The sequence below is a fragment of the Melozone crissalis genome, unplaced genomic scaffold, assembly GCF_028551555.1.
Source record: "Melozone crissalis strain CALT ecotype California unplaced genomic scaffold, PUWL_Pcris_2 ptg000005l_1, whole genome shotgun sequence".
Taxonomy (NCBI): domain Eukaryota; kingdom Metazoa; phylum Chordata; class Aves; order Passeriformes; family Passerellidae; genus Melozone; species Melozone crissalis.
In genome coordinates this window covers 8,927,948-8,950,588 of record NW_026535783.1, presented here as the reverse complement: position 1 = coordinate 8,950,588, position 22,641 = coordinate 8,927,948, and the positions used below count along the sequence as shown (strand labels likewise).

Below are 22,641 nucleotides of genomic sequence, written 5' to 3'. Positions count from 1 at the left end.
CCAGGACCAGGACCAGGACCAGGAGCAGGAGGACCAGGAGGTGTACGAGCTGCTTGGGGTGAAACATGAGGCTGAGTATTATCCCTTGAGAAAAAATAGGATTTACAAACCACAGAAATGCAGTGATTGGAAATGGTTATGTTTGAAAGGAAAGGCTATTACAGAATATGAATGGTTTGTAATAGAAATAGAGGAAAAACAATTTTGCTATGAAATAAAAAGAGAAATCAAGCAAGCATGCAAATAAAAGACGTAATAAAAGGAAAAAAATTCAAAATGCAAACACCCACCCACCTCAACCACTCCCCATGGATGTGGTCTCTCAACCCACATCCAGATGGCTCTAATATTTTCAGAAGCAGACTTATAATCAACAGCAGGAATAGGAGCACGAGGTGTACTGGCTCCTTGGGGATGCCCTAAGGAGTTGAGTCAGAGATAGTAAATTTACTTCTGAGATGGTACATTTTAAAAAGAAAGGAGATGCATAGAATGGAAGTGTTGGTTCCAGAGACAGTACAGATTCTGTAGGATGACACACCTGCAAATATGTTGCTTCCAGACGCAGTATAGTATCTGCTGGGTGATTCGCCTTCAGACGCAGTATAGTATCTGCTGGGTGAGTCGCCTTCAGACGCAGTATAGTATCTGCTGGGTGATGTACTGAAGGCTGAGCCGCTTCCAGACACAGTATAGGTTCTGCCGAGTGTCAGACTATGGAGGCCTGAGTCGGTTCCAGATAGACTATAGGATCTGCTGGGTGACGAAGTGAAGACAGAGTCGCTTCCAGACACAGTATAGGTTCCGTCGGGGTCATACTACTGTAGTCTGAGTCGGTTTCAGACACAGTATAGGTTCTGAATCTTGGGCGTCCCCAGAATGCTGGAATAAAAAAAAATGAATAGAAGCAAATCAGGAGAGAATCTACATTTGCTGTTGAATAGTTCTGACAAGACTATGTATTTGAAGTACTTACAACTGTTTGCTCCATGTCTTAATTGCTTCTTTGAAAGACATTTCATATAAATATTCTATATTCGTCCTTAATAGACAAAGGACATATTATACCCCTCCTGCTCATAAATCCTAAAATGTGTTTTTTAATCAAGGAAAGCAGGTTTTTCTACAATCTGATAAAAATTTTAATCCCTGTATTATTTACACCTCTCCTTCTTGTGTGAAGAATGTCTCAGAGCATTTCTCTTTGCATGAGCTGAATTGGACCATTATCGTTACACTAAAGTGTTGCTGTATTTGCCTACAGAAGCTTTGCAGCATGAAGGGAGATGCTGGCTAGGAAGCCATAACCCAGTGACTACAGTGACTGTTGTCTTGAAGAAGAGACTTACCAGCAGGACGAGGACCATGAGCCGGAGCAGGAACTGGAGCAGGAGCAGGGGCAGGACCAGGAGCAGGAGGAAGAACAAGAGCTGGAACTGGAGCAGGAGCAGGAGCAGGAGCAGGAGCAGGAGCAGGAGCAGGAGCCAGAGCAGGAATAGGAGCAAGAACAGGAGCAGGAACAGGAGCCGGAATTGCACGAGCTGCTTGGGGTGAAACACGAGGCTGGAGAATATCTGTTGAGTAAAAGTAGGATTTAAAAACTAAGGAAATGAACTATTTGGAAATGGTTGTGTTTGAAAGGAAATCCTAATTCAAAATGGGAGTATTTTATATCAGATAGAAATGAAAAACCCTTTGGTTATTAAAAAAAAAGGAAAGAAAGAATGAAAGAAAGAACAAAAGAAAATAGGATAGAATGAAAATTAGAAAAGAAAAATTTCTAAAATCAAAAACCTATCCACCTACCCACGTCAATCACTCCCCAAAACCAAAAAAGTCCAAGCAACCAAACATCGAAACCCCAAATAAAACCAAAACAAACCCACAAAAGGCATAGGAACTAAGAGTAAATACATTCCAGTAATGATTTTAATCCCTGTGTTAGCTTTCACCATTCCCTTTCTCTTCTGATAAATGTCTCAGAATGTTTCTGTTTGCACTAGTTTTGTTGCTCCATTATGTTAACATTTAAATATTTTTGCATTTGTCTGCAGAAGCTGTGCAGCATGAAGGCAGATGCTGGCTAGGAATCCACATCCCAGTGAGTACAATTGCTTGACAAGCAGACTTACCATCATGAGCTTGTGCTAGTGCAGGAGGTGTACGAGCAGCTTGGGCTGAAACAGGAATCCAGAAAAAATCTTTTCAAAAACAGTAAAATTACTTCAGAGGAGGTACATTTTAAAAAGCAAGGAAATGCAAGGAACTGAAATAGTTATGGATGCAAGAAATGGCCATTTCAAAATGTTTGCAGTAGTGTTATTGCTCCATTATGTTTAAAATGATGTATTTGTCTGCAGAAACTGTGCAGCATGAAGGCAGATGCTGGCTAGGAACACACATCCAAATGCCTATAATTTCTTGACAAGCCAACTTATCATCAGGAGCAGGAGTACAAGGTGTAGCGGGTCCTTGGGGTTGAATGCGACTGTGAAAGGAGTCTGCTCAGAGAAAGTAAATTTACTTCAGTGTCTTAGGGTGTCATGGAAAATGTAACCCCGAGGTGTGTAGCCTATTACCATCTATGTCAGCTGTTTAGAGAAATGGGGCAGTATTCTTTATTGTCTCCATGACTCATCACTGACAACTCCCTCCAGGGGCCTATGTCTGCTCGTGGACCATCAAGGTCTCACTGCATCACCCATAAAATTACATCATCCCATTTGAGATGCTCTGCCCAATGGGGAGAACCAAGCATTCCTTCCTGGATACAATCTGAGGTTTGGAACACCAGAATGGCCTTACTGACTGGATTCCCAGAGGACAAGAAGTACATAACCACCACTGGATCTTCAGAGGAAGACCAGAACCTTCTACAGGATCAGCGCATCAACAGAACCACATCTATCACTCCGGCAGGACTGCAGCCACCATTTGATCAGACTGCTACCACCACCTCGTCCAACTGGGTGTCAGGTTGTATCCTGACTCTCTAGGTTTCCTGCCAGTGTTTTCTGCCTGTATTTTAATTGTCCTATTAAACTGTAGTTCTGGCTTGGAATCTGACACTAGTTTGTTTTCAAGCTAGATCACAGTACAAGATACCAGCTGGTTGGGGTTTGAAGTGATGCCAGAAAGATTCTGTTCAGAGAAAGTAATTTTACTTCAGAGAAGATAAATTTTGAAAACCAAGGAAATGCACAGAATGGAAATGGTTATGGTTGAATGGAAAGATGATTTAAAAAATGTTAATCGTTTACAACATAATGAAAGGGAAAAGTCTTCAGTTAAAAAAAATAAAGAAATAAAAAGAAGAAATAAAAGAAAAAAAACCAAAAATCAAACACCCACCCGCTCACCACGACCACTTCCCAAAATCAAAAATAATCCGACCAACCAAGCAGCTAAACCTAGAGTAATATCAAAAGTATCAAAGCATATTAAAGACCCATTATTAACAAAAATTCCTCCAGCATTAATTTTAATCCCTATGTCAGCTTTCACCATCCCCTTTCTCTTCTGAAGAGTGTCTTCGAATGTTTCTCTTTGCGTTAACTTTATTGCTCCATTATGTTTACAATTAAGTGTTGTCACATTTTCCTACAGAAGCTGTGCAGCATGAAGGGAGATGCTGGCTAGGAACCCACATCCCAGTGACTACAATTGCTTGAAAAAGAGACTCACCAGCTGAAACCGGAGCAGGAACAGGAGGCGGAGGAGGTGCAGGAGGTGTACGAGGTGCTTGGGGTGAAACACAAGGCAAAATATTATCTCTTGAGTAAAAATAGGATTTATAAACCAAGGAATTGCACAGATTGCAAGTGGCTATGTTTGAAAGGAAAGGCTATTACAGAATTTGAATGGTTTGGAACAGAAATGAAAACCCCTTTTGTTATTAAAATAAAAGAAAGTATTTAAAAGAAGTAATAAAAGGAAAAAACCAAAATGCAAACACCCATCCACCCACTTCTACCACTCCCCAAAACCAAAAAAGTCCATACAACCAAGCCTTCAAACTCAAACTAAAACAAAAAAAAGCTAGAAGGAAATAGAGACCAGCCAAAAAACTTTCCAGTAATAATTTTAATCCCTATTTTAGCTTCTACCATCCCCTTTCTCTTCTTTAGAAAGTATGACAACATTTCTGTTAGCACTAGTTTTAATGCTCCATTATGTTTTCCCTTAAGTGTTGCTGTATTTGCCTACAGAAGATGTGCAGCATGAAGGGTGATGCTGGCTAGGAACCCACATCCAGGGGACTAGAATTGTTTGACAAGCAGACTTACCTGCGGGAGCTGGAACAGGAATAGTAGGTGTACGGGGTGGTCTAATCTGAAATAGATCTGTTCAGAGAAGGTAAGTTTTTAAAAGCAAGGAAATGCATAGAACTGAAATGGTTATTTTTGCAGAAGATGATCAAAAACTATTATTGCTTTACAATAAAATGAAAGGAAGAAGCCTTTGGGGGGCAAAAAAAGGGAGAAAATATGAAAAAAAAGTCAAAAAACAAACACCCACCCACTCACTACTGCTACTTTGCAAAACAAAAAAAATCCAAGCAACCAAGCAAAAAAAAAAAAAAACAAACCCAACCCTAAAATAGCCAAGCAAATGGGGACCAATAGAAAAAACCCACAGTATTCACAGAATTCACAGAATGACTAGGTTGGAAAAGACCTTAAACATCATTGAGTCCAACCCATGCCTTAACATCTCCACTAAAGCACTAAACCATGGCATCGAGTGCCACATCCAGTCTTTTTTTAAGCACATGCAGGGATGGTGACTCCACCGCCTCCTTGGGTAGACCATTCTGCTACTTTATCACCCTTTCTATAAAAAACTTTTTCCTATTATCAAACCTATATTTCCCCTGATGCAGCTTGAGACTGTGTCCTTGGGTTCTGTCAGTTGCTGCCTGGAGAAAGAGACCAACCCCCACCTGAGCACAGCCGCCTTTCAGGAAGTTGCAGAGAGTGCTAAAGTCGCCTCTGAGTCTCCTTTTCTCCAGGCTGAACAGCCCCAGCTCCCTCAGTCATTCCTCCCAGGATTTGTGTTCCCAGCCCCTCACCAGCCTTGTTGCCTCCTTTGGATGCCCTTAAGTATCTCAACATCCTTCTTAAACTGAGGGACCCAGAACTGGACACAACACTCAAAGTGTGGCCTCACCAGTGCCGAGTATAGGGGAAGGATGACCTCCCTGCTCCTGTTGGCCACACAATCCCTGACACAGGCCAGGATGCCATTGGCTTTCTTGGCCACCAGGGCACACTGCTGGCTCATGTTCAGCCAGTGTCAAACAGTAACCCCAAGTCCTTTTCTGCCTGGGCACTGTCCAGCCCCACCATCCCCAGCCCATAACATTGCAGGTGGCTATTGTGGCCAAAATGCAGGACTCAGCACTTGGATTTATTAAACTTCACCTTGTTAGGCTCTGCCCATCCATCCAACCATTCCAGATCTCTCTGCAGAGCCCTCGTACCCTCCAACAGATCAACACACGCTCCCAGCTTAGTGTTGTCTGCAAACTTACTAATGAAAGACTCAATTCCCTCATCCATGGCATCAGTGAAGATATTGAACAAAACTGGCCCCAGCACAGAGCCCTGAGGGACACCCCTGGTGCCTGGCTGCCAGCTGGATGCAGCACTGCTCACCACCACTCTCTGGGCCTGGCCCTGCAGCCAGTTCGGAACCCAGCACAGAGTGCTCCTGCCCAAGCCGTGGGCTGCCAGCTTGTCTAGGAGTATGCTGTTGGAGACAGTGCCAAAGGCCTTGCTGGAGTCCAGGCACACAACATCAACAGCCTTTTCTACTTTGACCAGGTGGGTCACTTGGTCATAAAAGGAGACCACATTGGTCAAACATGACCAACTCCTCCTAAACCCTTGCTGGGTCTGACTGGGTCTGATACTCTGGCCATCCTGTAAGCGCTGTGTGATGACACTCCATATAAACTTACTGGGGGACTGAGCTCAGGCTGACTGGCCTATAATTAACAGGATCCTCCTTTCCACCCTATTTTTATGAATGATTGACACATTGGCCAGCTTCCAGTCATCTGGAACCTCACCAGTGAGCCGGGACTGTTGGTAAATGATAGAGAGCAGCTTCACAAGCTCATCTGCCTGCTCTCTCATCACCCTGGGATGGATCCCACCTGGACCCATGGATTTATGAACATCCAAGCAGCTCAGTTCTCTGACTGCCTCCTGGGAAAATGGGGGGACCATTCTGCTCCCTAGTATCATCAAGCAACCCAAGAGGACGGTTGTCCTGAAGGCAAGCCTTCCCACTAAAAACTGAGGCAAAGAAGGTGTTAAGCACCTCTGCCTTCTCCTCATCTGCAGTTACTAAGTTCCTTTCTGCATTTAATAAACAACAAAGGTTGATCTTACTCTTCCTTTTACCATTAATATATTTACAAAAGTATTTTTTATTAATCTTTACAAAAGTCGCCATTTTAAGTTCAAACTGAGCTTTGGCCTCTCTAATTTTTTCCTACATGCTCTAGCAGCCCCCTTAAATACTTCCTGAGAGATCTGACTCTCCTTCCAAAGATAATACATCCTTTTTTTTATTCCTAACTTCCTCCAAAATCTTCTTGCCCATCCAGGCTGGACATTTACCCCATTGACTGATCTTTTGGCACCCAGGGACAGTCTGTTCCTGTGCCCTCAAGATCTCTGTTTTGAAGCTCACCTACACTTCCTGAACTCCTTTGTTTTTAAGGGCTGCTTCCCAAGGAATTCTCTGAATAAGTGTCCTGAGCAGGCCAAAGTCTGCCCTCCAGAAGTCACCTGTGAAAGTCTTATTAATGTTCCTCTTGATTTAACCAAATATAGAGAATTTTAGAATTTTATTATCACTGTGCCCTGAGTGACTTCCAACTACCACATCTCCCACCAGTCCATCTCTATTTGCAAATAACAGATTTAACATTGTCACTCCCCTGGTGGGTTCACCTACCAGCTGTGACAAAAAATTGTCCTCTGCAAACTCTAAAAAATTTCCTGGACTGCCTTTTTACAGCTGTATTGAGTTCCCAAAAAATGTCCGGCAGGTTGAAATCGCCAGCAAGAAAAATGTCTGATGATCCAGAAACATTCTCTAGCTAATTACAGAATGAATTGCCCACCACTTCTTCCTGGTTGGGTGGACAATAACAGACTCCCAGTAGGATGTCAGCCTTGTTGGCCTTCCCCTTAATTCTTACCCGTAGGCATTCATCTTCATAACTTTCAATACCCATGGTATCAAAAGCCTCCCTAATATAAAGGGCCACCCCTCCACCTCTTCTCCCTTTCCTGTCTCTCCTGAAGAACTTGTAGCCATCCAGTGCAGCACTCCGGCCATGTGAGTCATGCTACCACATTTCTGTGGTGGCAATTACATCATAGCTTTGCTGCTTTACCATGGCCTCGAGCTCTTGTTTGTAACCTGTGCTGCGTGTATTGGTATACCTGCAACTCAGCTGGGCTGCAGATTTCACTCCTGTCTCAGGCTTACCACCCTTGGGCCTGCTTCCAGACAGCCCAGATGCATCCCCTTTCCCCTTCAGACCTAGTTCGATGTCCTTTCAACAAGTTCTGCCAGTTCATGAGCTAAAAACCTTCTGTCCTTAACAGAAAGATGGAGCCCATCTGGTTCCAGTAGAGCAGGTGCTGTAAAAGTTGCCCCATGATCAAAGAACCCAAATTCTGCTGATGACACCAATCTTTGAGACACTTGTTGATAATGCGAGCTCTCCTATTCCTTTCACTGTACCCCTGTCCTATCAACCACTTGTCCCAGTGCCCTAAAGTCCCTTTTAATTGTCCTGACACTCCTCTTTTCAATCTCATCACTGGCAGCCTGGAATATCTGCAGTGGATAATAATCAAAGGGCTGAATCAGCCCAGGAAGTCTCTCAGTGATATCCCAGGCCCCAGGGAGGCAGCAGACCTCTCTGTGGGGTGGGTCCTGTTGACATTTGGGGCCCTGTGTTCCCCTTAGAAGGGAGCCACCCACTACAATGACCCTTTTTTTCTTCCTGATGCCAGAGGTGGTAATCCTTCTCACAGATGAGTGGGAGGCTCACTGGGCAGATAATTTTCTTCTAAATCATCTGGCTGACTTTCTAGATCCAGGGGTTCATACCTATTCTGAAGTGGCATCTGGCTTGGGGATGAGGGTCGGGAGGAATTTTTATTATTACCTCCTCAAGTAGGTACCCATTTCCACTCCACTTACCAGGTGTCCTTCTATTGTCTGACAGTGAGAGGCATGGGAGTCCTCTGACTCTTGGTGGGCTTCCCTCAAGGATGGAAGGGCAAATCCACCAATCTATTCCCCTTTCACTATCCCTGATACTCCTTAGTCTTTAAACTTCCTCTCTAAGCTCAGCCACCAGTGAAAGGAGATTGTTCACCTGTTCACACTGCAGGCAGGTTTCCTGCACAACTGCCCCTGAAACTGCTGCTAAGATCAAACACTCTGCACAAGAATGGGTCTGGACAGATGTAACCTTTTTGGAGGGTTCCATTTGACTATGTACACTTGTACTAACTACAGTTTTCAATTGCATAGAAATCATTACTAATACAAACCCCAAAACCCACCAACCAACAGAAACACTGCAAACAACACACAGCAAACCTTACTGGCAAGAAAAGTTGCAACTCTGCCTGCACAAAGTGTTATGCAAACTGCTGTGCCACACCCTCAGAGAATAAAAAATTATAGTAGTAATTTCAATCCCTGTGTTAGGTTTCACCATCCTCTTTCTCTTCTGAGAAAAGTCTTACAGCTTTGCTGTTAGCTCCAGTTTTACTACTTCATGATGTTTGCAATCAAATATTGTTGTATTTGCCTGCAGAAGCTGTGCAGCATGGAAGGAGATGCTGGCTAGGAAGCCACATCCAAGGGACTACAATTGCTTGACAGGCCGACTTACCAGCAGGAGCAGAAACAGGAGTACGAGGTCTTCCAGCTGCTTGGGGTGAAATGCGATGCTGAAAGGCGTCTGTTCAGAGAAAGTAAATTGACTTCAGAGAAGAAATTTTAAAAGGCAAGGAAATGCTGAATTGGTTATGGTTGAAAGGAAAGACGATTAAAAAAAGGTTACTGGTTTTTAACATAATGAAAGGAAGAAGTCTTCAGTTAAAATAAACATAAAGAAATAGAAAGAAGAAATAAAAGAAAAAAATAAAAAATCAAACACCCACCCACCCACCACAACAACTCTCCAAAACTAAAAAATCCAAGCAGCTAAGCATCCAAACCCAAACTAAAATCAAAAATAGGGACCAAGAGAAAAAAAACATGACAGGAGTAATTTCAATCCCTTTGTTAGCTTTCACCATCCCCTTTCTCTTCTGAAAGAAGTCTCAGAAAACATTCCTCTTAGCACTAGATTTAATGCTCCTTTATGTTCATATTTAAGTATTGTTTGCCTACAGAAGCTGTGCAGCCTGAAGGGAGGTGCTGGCTAGGAACCCACATCCCTGTGACTACAATTGCTTGGAAAACAGACTTACCAGCGAGAGCAGGAACAGCAGCAGCAGAAGGAACAGGAGCAGGAGCAGAAACAGGAAAAGCAGCAGGAACAGAAGCAGGAATAGGAGGAGGAAGAGGAATAGGAGCAGGAGGTGTAACACTAGGTTCAAAGTGAACTTGTGGAGATCGTGTTTGGAGACAGTAAATTTTAATAAGCAAGGAAGTGCACAATACTGGAATGTTTGTGACTGAAAGGAAAGGTTATTACAAAATGTCAATGGTTTCTAATAAAAAGAATGGAAAAAGCCTTTGTTAAAAAAAAAAGGAAGGAAGTGACGGAAGGAAGTGGAGGAAGGAAGTGGCAGAAGGAAGTGGCGGAAGTGGTGTAAGTGGCGGAAGTGGCGGAAGGAAGGAAGGAAGTGGCGGAAGGAAGGAAGGAAGGAAGTGGCGGAAAGAGAGGGGGAAGGAAGTGGCGGAAGGAAGGAAGTGGCGGAAGGAAGTGGCGGAAGTGGCGGAAGTGGCGGAAGTGGTGGAAGGAAGGAAGGAAGGAAGGGAGGGAGGGAGGGAGGGAGGGAGGGAAGAGAAAAAATAGTAATACCAAAAAAACCAAATAAACCCACCCCACAGCCAACACTTCCCAAAACCAAAAAAATCCAACTCCCCAAGGAACCAAAACCAAAGGAAAATAAAAAAACCCAAGCAAAGGGGGTCCAATATAAAAAATAAATTACTGTAGTAATTTTAATTGTTCTGCTATCTTCCACCATTCCCTTTTTCTTCTGAAAAGTCATAGATTGTTTCCATTAGCAATACTTTTATTGCTCCATTATGTTTACATTAAAAATTGATGTTCTATTTTCCTACAGAAGCTGTGCTGCATGAAGGGAGATGCTGGCTAGGAACCCAAATTCTAATGAGTGCAATTGCTTGACAAGCAGACTTACCAACACTAATAGGAGAAGGAAGAGGAATAGCACCACCAGGAGAAAGAGGAGAAAATCCGGCTGCTTTGGATTCAAAGTGAACTTGTAAAAATTTTGCTCGGAGGAAGAAATTTTAATAAGCAAGGAAATGACTGAACTGAAGGGGTTATGGTTGCAAAGAAGGGCCAATACAGAAATGTTAATGGTTGCTAACAGAAAGAAAGGAGAAAAGACTTCATTAAAAAAAAAAAAAAAAAAAAGAAAGTGACAGGAAAGAAATGAAAGACAAAAATAACAGAAATCAAAAACCCACCAAAAATCAAAACCCATCAAAAACAAAAAGAAAACATCCACCCAACAACCACCACTACTACCCAATAACAATAGATTCAACCAACCAAACCCAAACTAAAACCAAAAATATCTAAGCTAATCAGGACAATAGAAAAAAAAATAACAGTAGTAATTTTAATGCCTGTTTTATCTTTCACCATCCCCTTTCTATTCTGTAAAGTCACAGATCATTTCTCTTATCATTAGTTTTATTGCACCACTATGTTTAAAATCAAGTATTGTTGTATTTACCTACAGAAGCTGAGCAGCATGGAAACTCACTTCTAAGAAACTATAATTTCTTGAAAAGCAGACGTACCTGCAGGAGCAGGAGGAGTAATAGGAATAGGAGATGAAGTAGCTGGTCCAGGTGCAAAGTCAATTTGCGAGGATTCTGTTCAGAGAAAGTAAATGTTAAAAACCAAGGACATAGACAGAACTGAAGGGGTTATGGTTGCAAAAAAGACTATTACAGAAATGTTATTGTTTATAACAGAAAGAAAGGAAAGTCCTTTGGTAAAAAAAAAAGGAAAGAAAGAGGCAGAGGAAGAGGAAGAGGAAGAGGAAGGGAAAGGGAAAGAGGAAGAGAAGAGGAAGAGAAAGAGAAAGAGAAGGAGAAAGAGAAAGAGAAAGAGAAAGAGAAAGAGAAAGAGAAAGAAAGAGAAGGAAAGAGAGAAAGAGAGAAAAAAGAACAGAAATAAAGGTAATGTATAAAAATAAAAAAATTAATACCCACCCACCTGCCACCACCACTCCCCAAACCCAAAAAAACCATCCAACTAATCAACCAAGGAATTTGAACTAAAACCAAAAAACCCACTATCAAATAGTGACCAGCAGAAAAAAAACATACAGTAGTAATTTCAATGACTGTGTTAGCTTTCACCATCCCCTTTCTCTTCTGGAAAATATCTCAGGATGTTTCTCTTTGCAGTAATTTTATTGCTCTCCATTATGTTTACAATTAAGTTTTGCTGTATTGGCCTACAGAAGCTGTGCAGCATGAAGAGAGATGCTGCCTAGGAACCCTCATCCCAGTGACTACAATTGCTTGAAGAGCAGACTTACCCTCAGCAGAACGACTCCCAACAGCTGTTAAGGATCCATAGGTAGAGCCTGAAGAGTCTCTTCCTGCTCTTAATACATCAATTTTGGAAGCTGCCAGTGAGTAGAGATCCTCAAAACTTCTAACCACATTCTTAAATAAAAGTAGAAGGAATCATTAGTGCCAGGCAAACTACACTTAAATGGCAAATAGCACATATCCAATTTTTTTACAAAAGACAGGGGTTTTTTCTAGCAGAGAAATAAAATAGAGTTTGTAAGCCAGGGAGAATGTCAGTCCCAGGACTTAAACATCAAAAACACCTAACAGTGGATTTTCTATTTTTTTCTAAAATGTTGAATATTAATATCATTGAGGTAAAGGGAATTGCTCTACACCCTAGTTAGGAGATGCTTTGATGAGATGTTTTCAAGCATGCAATATAGCATTGAGCTCTTGAAACAACTTTTTCATTTTATTTCAATACAACACATAGTGCAGGTTCAATTTCTGTTCACAATTACCACACAGTTGAAGGCTAATGTTCACACTTCCAAGATGAATCACTTTACTAATCCTTCCACTCCACAGCAAAAGAATAAACTTGGCAGTAACAAAAGAAACATCACAAACCTACAGACTTCTGAAAACAAATAATATGATTGCACTATAACTGGAAAAATATAGCTGTTTCCATGTATGCAGTGGAAGAATGTCCCAATTTTGTTACATTGATTGGATTGATCATAAAGTTAGCAGGACAAGAGAGCACAGACGATTTGGCAGTACTGGTAACTTTATATCTACCCCTGGTAGTCTCAACTAACTGTTGAAATTATTGGTCTTCTTTACAATGGTTAATCACATTTTATTTGCTATGATTTTTCCCTTCTGACAGTATTACATTGGTCTTTTGAATGTAGACCTGTGATACAGACAAAAATCAGCTTAGTATCACAAACAGGGATTTGAAAAGATTTTTGCAGTTTTCCTTTCCTTTCATCACTTTGACGATTTTCAGAATAGATATTAACGCAGCTAAAATCAATCATGTTATTTCATCATGGTGTCTAGGAAACAGCAGTGGCAAATTAACCCATATCACATCTCTTTTCATCAGAAAGAATCTCCAAATTGTCTTGGTGCTGTGGTCCTAGTCCCAAAAGAGGATTATTGCAGATTATAAGGCATTTAATGGAAATGTTCTCATCACAGACTAACTAAGGCAGTTCTAGAGGATGTGCCTGCAAACAAACTCCAGTGCTTTTAATGACAATAGTCCCTAAAGTCATTCCTAGCTGCTTACCTCACTCAAGATTGCAGGACTGCCCTTAATACAGTTTGGCATAGAGTAAAACTAAAATCCATTAGGTGACCTCAGTCCATAAAAGGCAAATTTTGTAATGAAACCTCAATAATGAGATTGGAAAGAAATCAAACAGGAACTAGAGATGAGGGCTGAGGAGAGAGAGGGGGAAAAGGGGGAAAGAGAGATGATGAAAGGACACAAAGGAAAAGGGATGAAGAAAAGGAAGGTCACAGTGACACAGACTGTGAGCCATTGGTGCTGCTTGTATATGGCCAGAGTTACCAAGTGCACCTGAGGCTGCCAGGTGAACAAGAACTTTACAGTTCTGCCCCACCAGCGAGCTCCCCAGCACACACCGTACTATATTATTTGTACCACAAGCACCTTGTGCAAATACGAAATGCAACTGTTTGTGATTTTATTCTCTTCTGGAGAGAAAGAGGGAACAGGTTGCAGATGCTTCTGCAATCATTGTGAGGTCTAAAAAGAATGGGAGTTGAGATGGGACTTAAAAAAAAAAAAAAAAAAAGCAGCATTGACTACCAAATTAGAAAAGCAGGATTGAAAAGCTGGCGATTGCCACAATGCCTCCTGTGGAAAGATGCCACCCATGGGAACTTTTGTGAAGCTCTAAAATGGATCATCACTGTACTGGGGAAAAATTTGTAATTCTACCTTTTGACAGAAAAGTTCATCTGTGCTAATTAAGCTTCATGGGAATCTCAAGGCTTTACATATTCCGTATTTCCATATTTTAGTGTGGAAACACCATAATGCACACATAATTTATATCTTTATCATATTGAAGTGTATGTATGCATGCAAGAGGGCAACAGTGAAAAATTTCCAGCTTCGAATCTGCCTTTCTTGAATGTTTGATTTTGTGACCCTGATCTTGCAATTATATACTGCACCAGAACTGAAAATCTACAATAAATTTGAAGGAATTACTGCAGAAGCTTACACACTGTATGCAATATTTACTCTGCCTAAGTTCCTTGCACTTTACTTGATTACCTGCCCTCTCTCTAATTCAGACAGAGCAGCACAATGAAAGAAATATGTACTCACTTTGCCTTTTGTTCTCTCATTGGGAAAAAAAAAATCTGTCTTGGCACTAATGCATTCTGCACAGCTATAAAGACTAATATAGTTTCTGTAGAAGACATCAAACTTAAAAACAATGAGGAGGCATTGCACTGAATCTATGTTCAGAGCTGAAAATATGGCACATCTTCTGTTAATTTCTCCTTTTTCCCACTCATTGTTTTATCCTAACAAAATTAGTATTTTGAAATGTGCAAGTTTTTAAACCTACATGAGCAACATAGCTTCTATATTTAAACATTCTAAAGAGCAGTTTCTTTTAAATAAGGAATGCTCAAAACCCCACAATTGATTCTAAAACTGTGGGTTGAAAACAAATCTGATACTGACCAAGAAGGAATATGAAAATTGTGGTTTTTTTGTTTGGTTGGTTTTGCTTGTTTCTGGGGATCTTGGCTTTGGTTTTGTTTGGGTTTTTTTTGGTTGGTTTTTTTTTAATTAGTCTTTTGTATATTAATGGGAGAAAAGGGAGAGGGATAGAGGGATATTAATTTTCAGGTATGTATGCTTCTGTCCATGTTTGTATTGCTGTCAGTTATTTAACGCTGTAACTGCAAAATTAGAAGTTACCATCATCTCTGAAATACCACGTGCAAGAGTATACATGGAAATAGTCTTTCAACTGTTGACTGCAAGAGTTTTGAAGCTTTTTGCTCTCCACATGCTCAGAGCAGTGGTATGTCAGATGCAAAAAATGAAAGGAAATTTAAAAAAAATATTAAATGGGATTGGTTTTAGACTCTAACCTGTAATGAGGCAGCCTCTGGCCTGCCCGCCGTTGCTTCCTCTGGAAGGGTCTGCAGCTGCAGGCTGGGGAGTGGTGCGGCTGCTTCAGCACTTGATGCCGCAGCCTGCTCTTTGGCCTAAAGGGAAAAAACCCCAGCATCAGTGGTAATTCTCCTTCAGACACACCACCTGGGATGAATGGTGTCTCCTTGAGCCCATTGAGCGGACTTGCTTTGATCACTGGACCTAAAATCCATGAATAAAGTATGACTGATTGAATTTTTGTTGCAAATAAATCTCTAATTCAAAGTGCTGGGAGAGAATGCTACCGAAAAAAAGCACCTTGCCCTGGTCTGAAAAGAGAAAGGCCAAGGATATGGCAAATATGTATTACTGTAAAAACACAGCACTTGCTGCATGACATTCGCTTCCAAAGTTTGAAAGAAGCCGGTATGGAGATGGTGGTGGCACAACGGAAATTTTCTATCAGCAGAGTTTGCTGTAGGAGAAACATGCAGTTCAGATTCTGTCACTTTCCATGAACATTAAAGGAAATAGACTAGAAAAAGAGATCTGAAAAGAAATAAATTAAAGAAATAGCAACAGTTTTTGTGATCTCCAAAACTAAAATAGAGATTCCCACATTGCTGGGAATTAAAGATATAGTAAGGGAAATTGACACTCCCAGGTAATGAAATCACTGTTGCTCTGTGCTGCTCTAGATTAAAAACAGTTGTGAAACCATCTACCATGAGAGCTATAGTTGAAAATAGTCCTTTCTCCTAAATAATTAATACATACAGCTTTGTTGGACCATCAAATAGTCCTATATCAGGGCACAATTGTACAAGTCAGAGGAAAAACTTGAGATTACTATTAAGTTTAAAATATGATTTAAAAAATACTGTGGAAGTTTCTGACCACAGATTGCTACTTCCTGCCTTTTCCTATTTATGATGTTTCATAGGTTAAAGTAGCAGACACAAAGCCAAATGTTATATGGCCACCAAGCATGTGACTTTTTATTATTCAGTAGAGGGGTAACTTCAGTTGCCAATTTTTTGTGTGTTCATTAGTTTTCACTTGTCAACCAGAAAAAGTGTTCAGTGAGGGAAGGCAAGTGAATTTTGTCATAACTTCTACATTCAGAAAAAGTTGTGTATGTACTACAAACTTGCATTTGATTTCACTGTGGTTTTTTAAGATGGAACAAGTTGAGAGGGGAAACTTCAACACTAAGGAAAAGGAAGTTGTTTTGCAACAGCTTCTCTCCTCCCCTGAGAATTAGCAGTTCTAAGGCTTTAGCCATGTTTAAAAACACAAATCAGAGGGAACAGTTCAAATTCTTACCTTATTCAGGGCAGCTTCCACAGCTTTCATTTGACCAATGATTAACTCTTTGTCTCTATTATAAAAGAAAATAAAACAAAACAAAACAAGAACAACGGAGTAACTTTATGGAACTGAAGCTCTGCCAATGTAGAAATTAATCTTCTGCTACTTTATGGCTGTCATGTCTTGTAAAATAATTGTTGATAACCCAAACTATTAGGATTTTCTCTCTTTTTCATATTTCCAATGCAAACCCTAAAAATAGTTCATGTACCACTATTTGGTGCATTTCCATATGAAAGATGCTTCTGTTGAGGACAAGCAATTAAAATTTAGATAATCATAGGCCTATCAATGAACAACCATCATGGCTTGGATATAGAGGTCATAAAAAGTCTCTAGCAGGATGGAATTATATTCTTGTATTGGAAACCACAGACAGATTCTGTTTATTTCATCTTTTTGCTTATATTCCGAAGGGAGAAATAAAACCTATTAGTTGTGAAGAGTTGCTGTAATAATGGAGGGAAGAGTAGCTTTCTTTGTTGATATTCAGCTGCTATATACAAGAAAAAAAAAAAAAAGCCAGTTTTAAAGTTACTTCACATTAGAATAACCTTTTCTGGATATATATATATATATATATATGGCCACAAGGAATGATCTTTACTGAAATGCCCAAAATAGATTGGGGAAGGATGTAAAGGGCAAGCTTTCTGGAACAAATCTTTCTGCAGGTGACACCTGCTTTGATCAAATCATACCAAATAACATTTGTCATTTTACTTAGCTTGTTAAACATTTAACTGATGACCATACAAATTACATTATTTCCCTGGTGAATAAAACCCTTAAATCTTCTCAGATATTGTTCTTCAGAGGTCAAATGATCCCAGGTATGATGAGAAATTTTAATGAACTAAAATTTTTTTAGATCCTAGCCATGGAACAACAATATTCGTAACACATACTTCATACTATGAAAAGTATTAGACAACAAAGTCTGCAAAGACTTATTTTTTTCAAATGGCATAAGAATAAGTTAGTAATAAGCTTCAAGTCAAGGGGGCTCCTTTTGACTACCAATCTTTTCAAGACCACTGCCTGAGCCTTTCCTTCCTCTCCAGGTTATGGTGTAAGTGGTGTGGGGATTAGGTCTAAATCCAAAACTCCCTGAAATCAGCAGGAGGATCTATCTTGTACCACAGGAAAGCCATAGATCCAAAATGGGTTTCAGTCTCTCTGACAGTGAAGACCCGTCCCCTAGCTGATGCTTCTGTATTTACTATAAATAAATTGTATCTGTCTAGAAAAAGTTGGCATGGAAACTCAGAGAACAAACAACAATTTCTTAAATAAACAGAATGTTAAGGATCTGCCAAAGATATGTCAGATCAGTAAGATAGCACAGGTATTTTTTTTTGCCAGTTATTTCAGCACCCAGAATTTGAAGAACTATTATGGGATAACTGCATCAAATGGATGCCCTAGTATTTTGAACTAACACTTTTGTTTTTAGAAGACTATCCCTGAATTTAAAAATAAAAGAGACAGATGTACTTTTCTCTTCTAATCTTACATTGTCCAGGGCTAAAGCCCCGCCCTTGGAAGTAGAAATTTAAATCTCTGTTCATTTTCAGGTGACATCCCCCAGGCCCCAGGGCTCACTTTATTCCCTGATCAAGGGCACGTTCGGCCTCCTCGAGAGTATCCCACAGCCGCTTCTGGTCCTGCTCCATTTCTTTCAGGAGTTTCTCCTGTTGATCTAGAGCTTGGTCTCTTTTCTTCAGCTCCTCTGCTGCATCAGGGAGGCCCTGCCAGCAGACAGAGAGCAGGGTTACTCTGTAGCCCAAATAAACTTCACTTTACGCCACTGACTACTGACCAATGTGAAGGATAAATTGATTGTAAAGAAGATTTGGACCACTGCAACCTAAGGTTTCATGAATTTCCTAGCAAAAGCATTACTGACCCAGAACCCCCTTAGTGTTTGCTACATATAAATGTTCTTTAGAAAACAAAATGATTGTAGGCAAAAAAAAAAAAAAACCAACCAAAAAAACCCCCCATTGAAGACTTTTTCTTAAACTGTTAAAAAACCCCATTAGCTAAAAAAAATTTAAAAGGAGTCTTTGAAGTGTTTTCTCAGTAGCCTAAAGTTCCAGCAGACTGAGTAGTGCGGGTGTATTTACTCCGGTAATTTTATTTACACAAGGACTGCACTATTTGGCTTATTTAATGAAAAGTAATACTCTGGTATAAGAAGAATTTATTTTATATATATATTATAAGAAGAATAATCTTACCGTCGGAGATACTTGGCTTTTACTTAGCTCAGAAAATGCTTGTGATTCCAGTCTATTACTCAGCTCCTGAATCCGTTGGTGGTGCTTTTGTAAAAGCAATTGTGCCTCATGCTCACGCTGTAAAGCGTTTTGTAACTCCTCCTGTATATTGTCTTTGTTGATGTGCTGGAAAGAGAAACAAGTTGTGCCTGATTCTGTAACTATACCCAATGGCTTCCCTACCATTGAGTGAGTTCCACTTGCAAACATATCAAATTCTAAAATAAATGCATGCTTATGAGTACTATTGAGGTTTTTTTAACATGAAGACATCGCTGAACAATAAGATGGCAGACCAGTTAATTGCTGTGTTTTTTATAAAGAACATTCATGTAAAGTCTTGGCATTCATTACTCTATTCTAATTAACACCATGGGATGCAAAACTTCAGGATTTAGAAGGAAAAATATGCAGATCAATGTTCAGAATTTTAGTGGAGAGCTTATTAACCCTTGTAAACACCTTTGTGGGCTGTTCTTCTTGTCCAAAAACTGTTCCAGAAAGAAGTAATTCTTCAAAGAAAGCTGTCATCTGCATTTCAACTACTATCTAATATGTGATAATTTTCATCTAACAGTCCAAAACCACTAAGGGCATAAAACCTGTTAAGAGCAAAACTGAAGATGATTAGATATTTTTGAGCTTAAAAAAAATTCCATTTTACTAGCTAAGAACAGGAAGGACAATGGGCGAGACATCATCTAGCAGATATTCTTTGCTTGGTAGAACCCCCTGACAGGTTCTACCAACTAGGCTTCAGGTTGGGGAACCCACAGTGTCTCAGTAAGTCAATCACCAACAGCAAAAGGCTCAGGGGAATTTTGTGCTACTGAGAATATAGACAAAAGCTTTTTTCCCCCTGCCATAAAGTTACTTCTTCAGGGAAACAGACCTGCTAAACTTTGCATTGTATTTATTATAACATTCATCAACATCCATACAGAGTTTAAACTGCTATGTTTATATTTCATTAAAATTTTTATTGAATACCCTCATTCCCACTGACTTTATTCTATTAAGTGAAATCTTCTTTGAGGATATATAAATCAGATCAACATTTCCAGCAAATGGGAGAACCTGGATTGCTGAAGACCAAACTCTAATTTATACAGGATACCTCCTTCTACAAATCAAAAGATAACTCCAGTGGAAAAGAGATATTTCTAAATAAATCTGTCTTCTGGTTTAGTGACATTTACAAGGCAAGGTTTCTGGAAAATTCTGTTGAAAGTAAATCAATTTGATGCTTGTTTTCCAAAAGAACACAAATCAAAACATGTGTAGAAAGGAGAGTCTTTTTTAAGCAAGAGAGCCTCCAAGTCAAATGCACTTACTTGCTGAACTTCACTTAATTGGGTCTGCAGTCTGTGGGTTTTTTCAGCATCCTTTTGCATCTTGTTGAAAGCCCATCTGCATTCTTGAAGCTGCAGGTACAGTGAGCGGGACTCTACTTCTGCTGCATGAAGCCTTCGTGAAAATGCAAATATTTCTTGCTGCAAAGTTGCTATGTTTCTCTGTCAGCAAACAAAAACAAGTTGATGGGCTATAAAATCTGCTGTTTTAGCAATAAAATAAATAATATTTAAGACTCAAGAAAAAGAAGACAAAACATAATTTTTTCCTCCATCTCTAAAAGACATACACAAGGACAAAAGTTTGAACCTGTCACCTACCAAGGGTAACTGCAAATTCTGTTTACAAGGAAGTACTATTTTCACCTAAGGTTTACTAGAAAAGATTAGTAGGGAAAGAGTTTATCCTTTTATTTTGGTTAAAGGGAAGAAGGTTATCTTTACTGAAAGAAAGGATGGTAAACATGAGAAAGTAGAAAACAAGAATAAAAAGCAACCTTAACATTTACATCAAGCCAAAAGCAAATTTGTGCTTATAAGCTAATGCAGATCTGATAGAACTTAAAAAAAATCTTTTACTTGGATACACTAAACCTCCTTCAAAAATTCTTTCTCAATAAAAGAAAAGACCTATTCACACCCTAATGTGTGACAAATCAACTTCTGAGTGTCCATATAGTAGCACTTCACTCTCATGGACTCATCACCAGTCTGAAACAAAATAAATGCTGCTATCAAGGGAGCTTCAATGTTGCTGTAAACCTTCTGTTTCCATGAAGGAGGACTGCAAGTCTGCTTACTGTGCTGGGCAGTCTGTCATGCAATCCAGCTTCCAGGGCCTGGGCATTTAGTCTGCGGAGCCCACGAGCCAGCCTGTCTATCAGGGAGTCCCTCTCCAGGAAGGCTCTGCACCCACGAGTGTTCCCTTGAACTGTCTCCATCAGAACACTCAGGTTGTCCATCAGTTTTGCAAAGCAGTTCCTGGCTGTGCCGATCAGCGAGTTACTAGAAAGCCACAGCTCTGAATCTTTAAGAAAAAAACAACAAAAAGGAAACATCAAGCAGGTTATTAGTTCCCATTTCTTATAATATCATGTTCGTTTTCACTTATACGGGATGGAACCTGTAAATATTCTGAAACACAGAATGCTGAATCTGAAACACTGTTCAAACTTTGCTTTTAAAGGATATGAATTCAATTTATTGAAAAGAGCATGATGAAAGAAGAAAGTGCCTGAAACTGAATCTAAACACACTTGATTCAATGTCAACTTTTATACCAATGTAGTGTTTAGGCTTCTGGAAAATGCATCACCTTGTCTTTCTCCTGCTATTTCCCTTTATTCACATAAATTATCCCTCTTCTACTATCCTTTTTTCTGTGACAAAAATCTGGGGACTCTAAAACTATAGGTTAATAAAGAACCAGGGGTGGCGGAAATGCAGATGAATCAAGGGAACCTGTATCAGTTCTCACTGTAAATAAACTCCAGAAACAGCCCTCTGCTTCCATGGCCTCTATATACCGAAAGGATAAAATATCCTATCAGCTGTTTAAGAAAATTAATCTGTTCCAACAGTACAGAAATGTGATCATTCAGAGAATGTAGAAAAGGGTTATTATTTTAGCCTGCAGTAAAATTACTCTTTCAGGGAAACAGCCCCACTTAAATTTGTATTGACTAGCTCAGGACATAACTTCTAGTCAAAGGTGTCTATCATAAATATTCAGAAATATCTCTTCAGAGCTATCTAAACAGAATAGTTTAGATAAAATCATAAAAATGGAAATTATATGACCACCCTGACTTATTTATTTTTTAAATGTATTTCTGCTACAACAATATGCAGTTAAAATTACCTTGGTTGTTGAGAACACCCTCCAGATCTGAGATAGAATTGATCATTGCAGTATAGAGGTTAGAGCTACACAACCAGTTAATTGCTTCAATACAGTCAACTCCTTCCTCTCCAAAACCTGTAAAACAGAAGTGCAGCTAGCAGGATAAATAAATCACAAAAATATGGCACACTGCTGCCTCCAGCTCTTTAAGAAATTAACCAAAAAGAAGCATATAAACAAGAAATTAGTCAGGACAATTTAGACTGTTTGAAGCATGTTTCCCGAATGACATTAAAAAAAAAAAAAAAAGTAGATGAATCTTCTAATTTGGAAAACATTTTTAATACCATTTATCCTTGTAGAGAGAAATATAAACTGGTCTGGCAACAGAAAGGGGCAAATAGACATAATCTCTAAAGAAAATTTTGAAATCCTATGCTAATGTTTTACCTGAATCAGAAAGCAATTTTTGTGGGTTTTTACGAAATAAATATTAAAAATTATTTTTAAAAAAAGAGGAAATACCTTTTCCAAAAAAAAGAAAAGTCGTTTAGGAACATTGCAAGATATTTACCACAGGGAAGATGCTGTAGCACCTAGTTCTGAAATCCGTAACACAAATATCAAAAATATCAGATAATGTTGAGTTCATGAGCATAACTGAACTTTTACCTGCAATTCTTAACCTAAGACCAGGCATTTCCTCTTATAGTGAAATACATTCATCAAGCTATATAAAAAACATAAATCCATAAATAACATTTGTCAAAATGTCATTAAATATGTTTTTATGCCCCAACACTAAAAATAATATTCCTCTTTTTTATTCCCCAAACGTGCAATTTGATG

The 22,641-nt window shown here is 39.6% G+C and overlaps 1 protein-coding gene across 1 annotated transcript in view; it reads right to left on the bottom strand.

Annotated features, from left to right (window-relative positions):
* The window catches only part of LOC128942929 (coiled-coil domain-containing protein 171-like), a 50,504-nt gene that overhangs the window by 11,331 nt on the left and 16,532 nt on the right, over positions 1–22,641 (bottom strand). The window contains exons 10-18 of the mRNA XM_054285652.1: positions 21,811–21,927; positions 20,750–20,976; positions 19,926–20,111; positions 18,559–18,723; positions 17,921–18,066; positions 16,271–16,325; positions 14,941–15,057; positions 11,802–11,931; positions 11,053–11,127 (exon numbers count right to left, since the gene is read on the bottom strand). Of these exons, the coding sequence (XP_054141627.1) occupies positions 11,053–11,127; positions 11,802–11,931; positions 14,941–15,057; positions 16,271–16,325; positions 17,921–18,066; positions 18,559–18,723; positions 19,926–20,111; positions 20,750–20,976; positions 21,811–21,927 (1,218 nt within the window). The remainder of the gene's footprint in view (positions 1–11,052; positions 11,128–11,801; positions 11,932–14,940; positions 15,058–16,270; positions 16,326–17,920; positions 18,067–18,558; positions 18,724–19,925; positions 20,112–20,749; positions 20,977–21,810; positions 21,928–22,641) is intronic.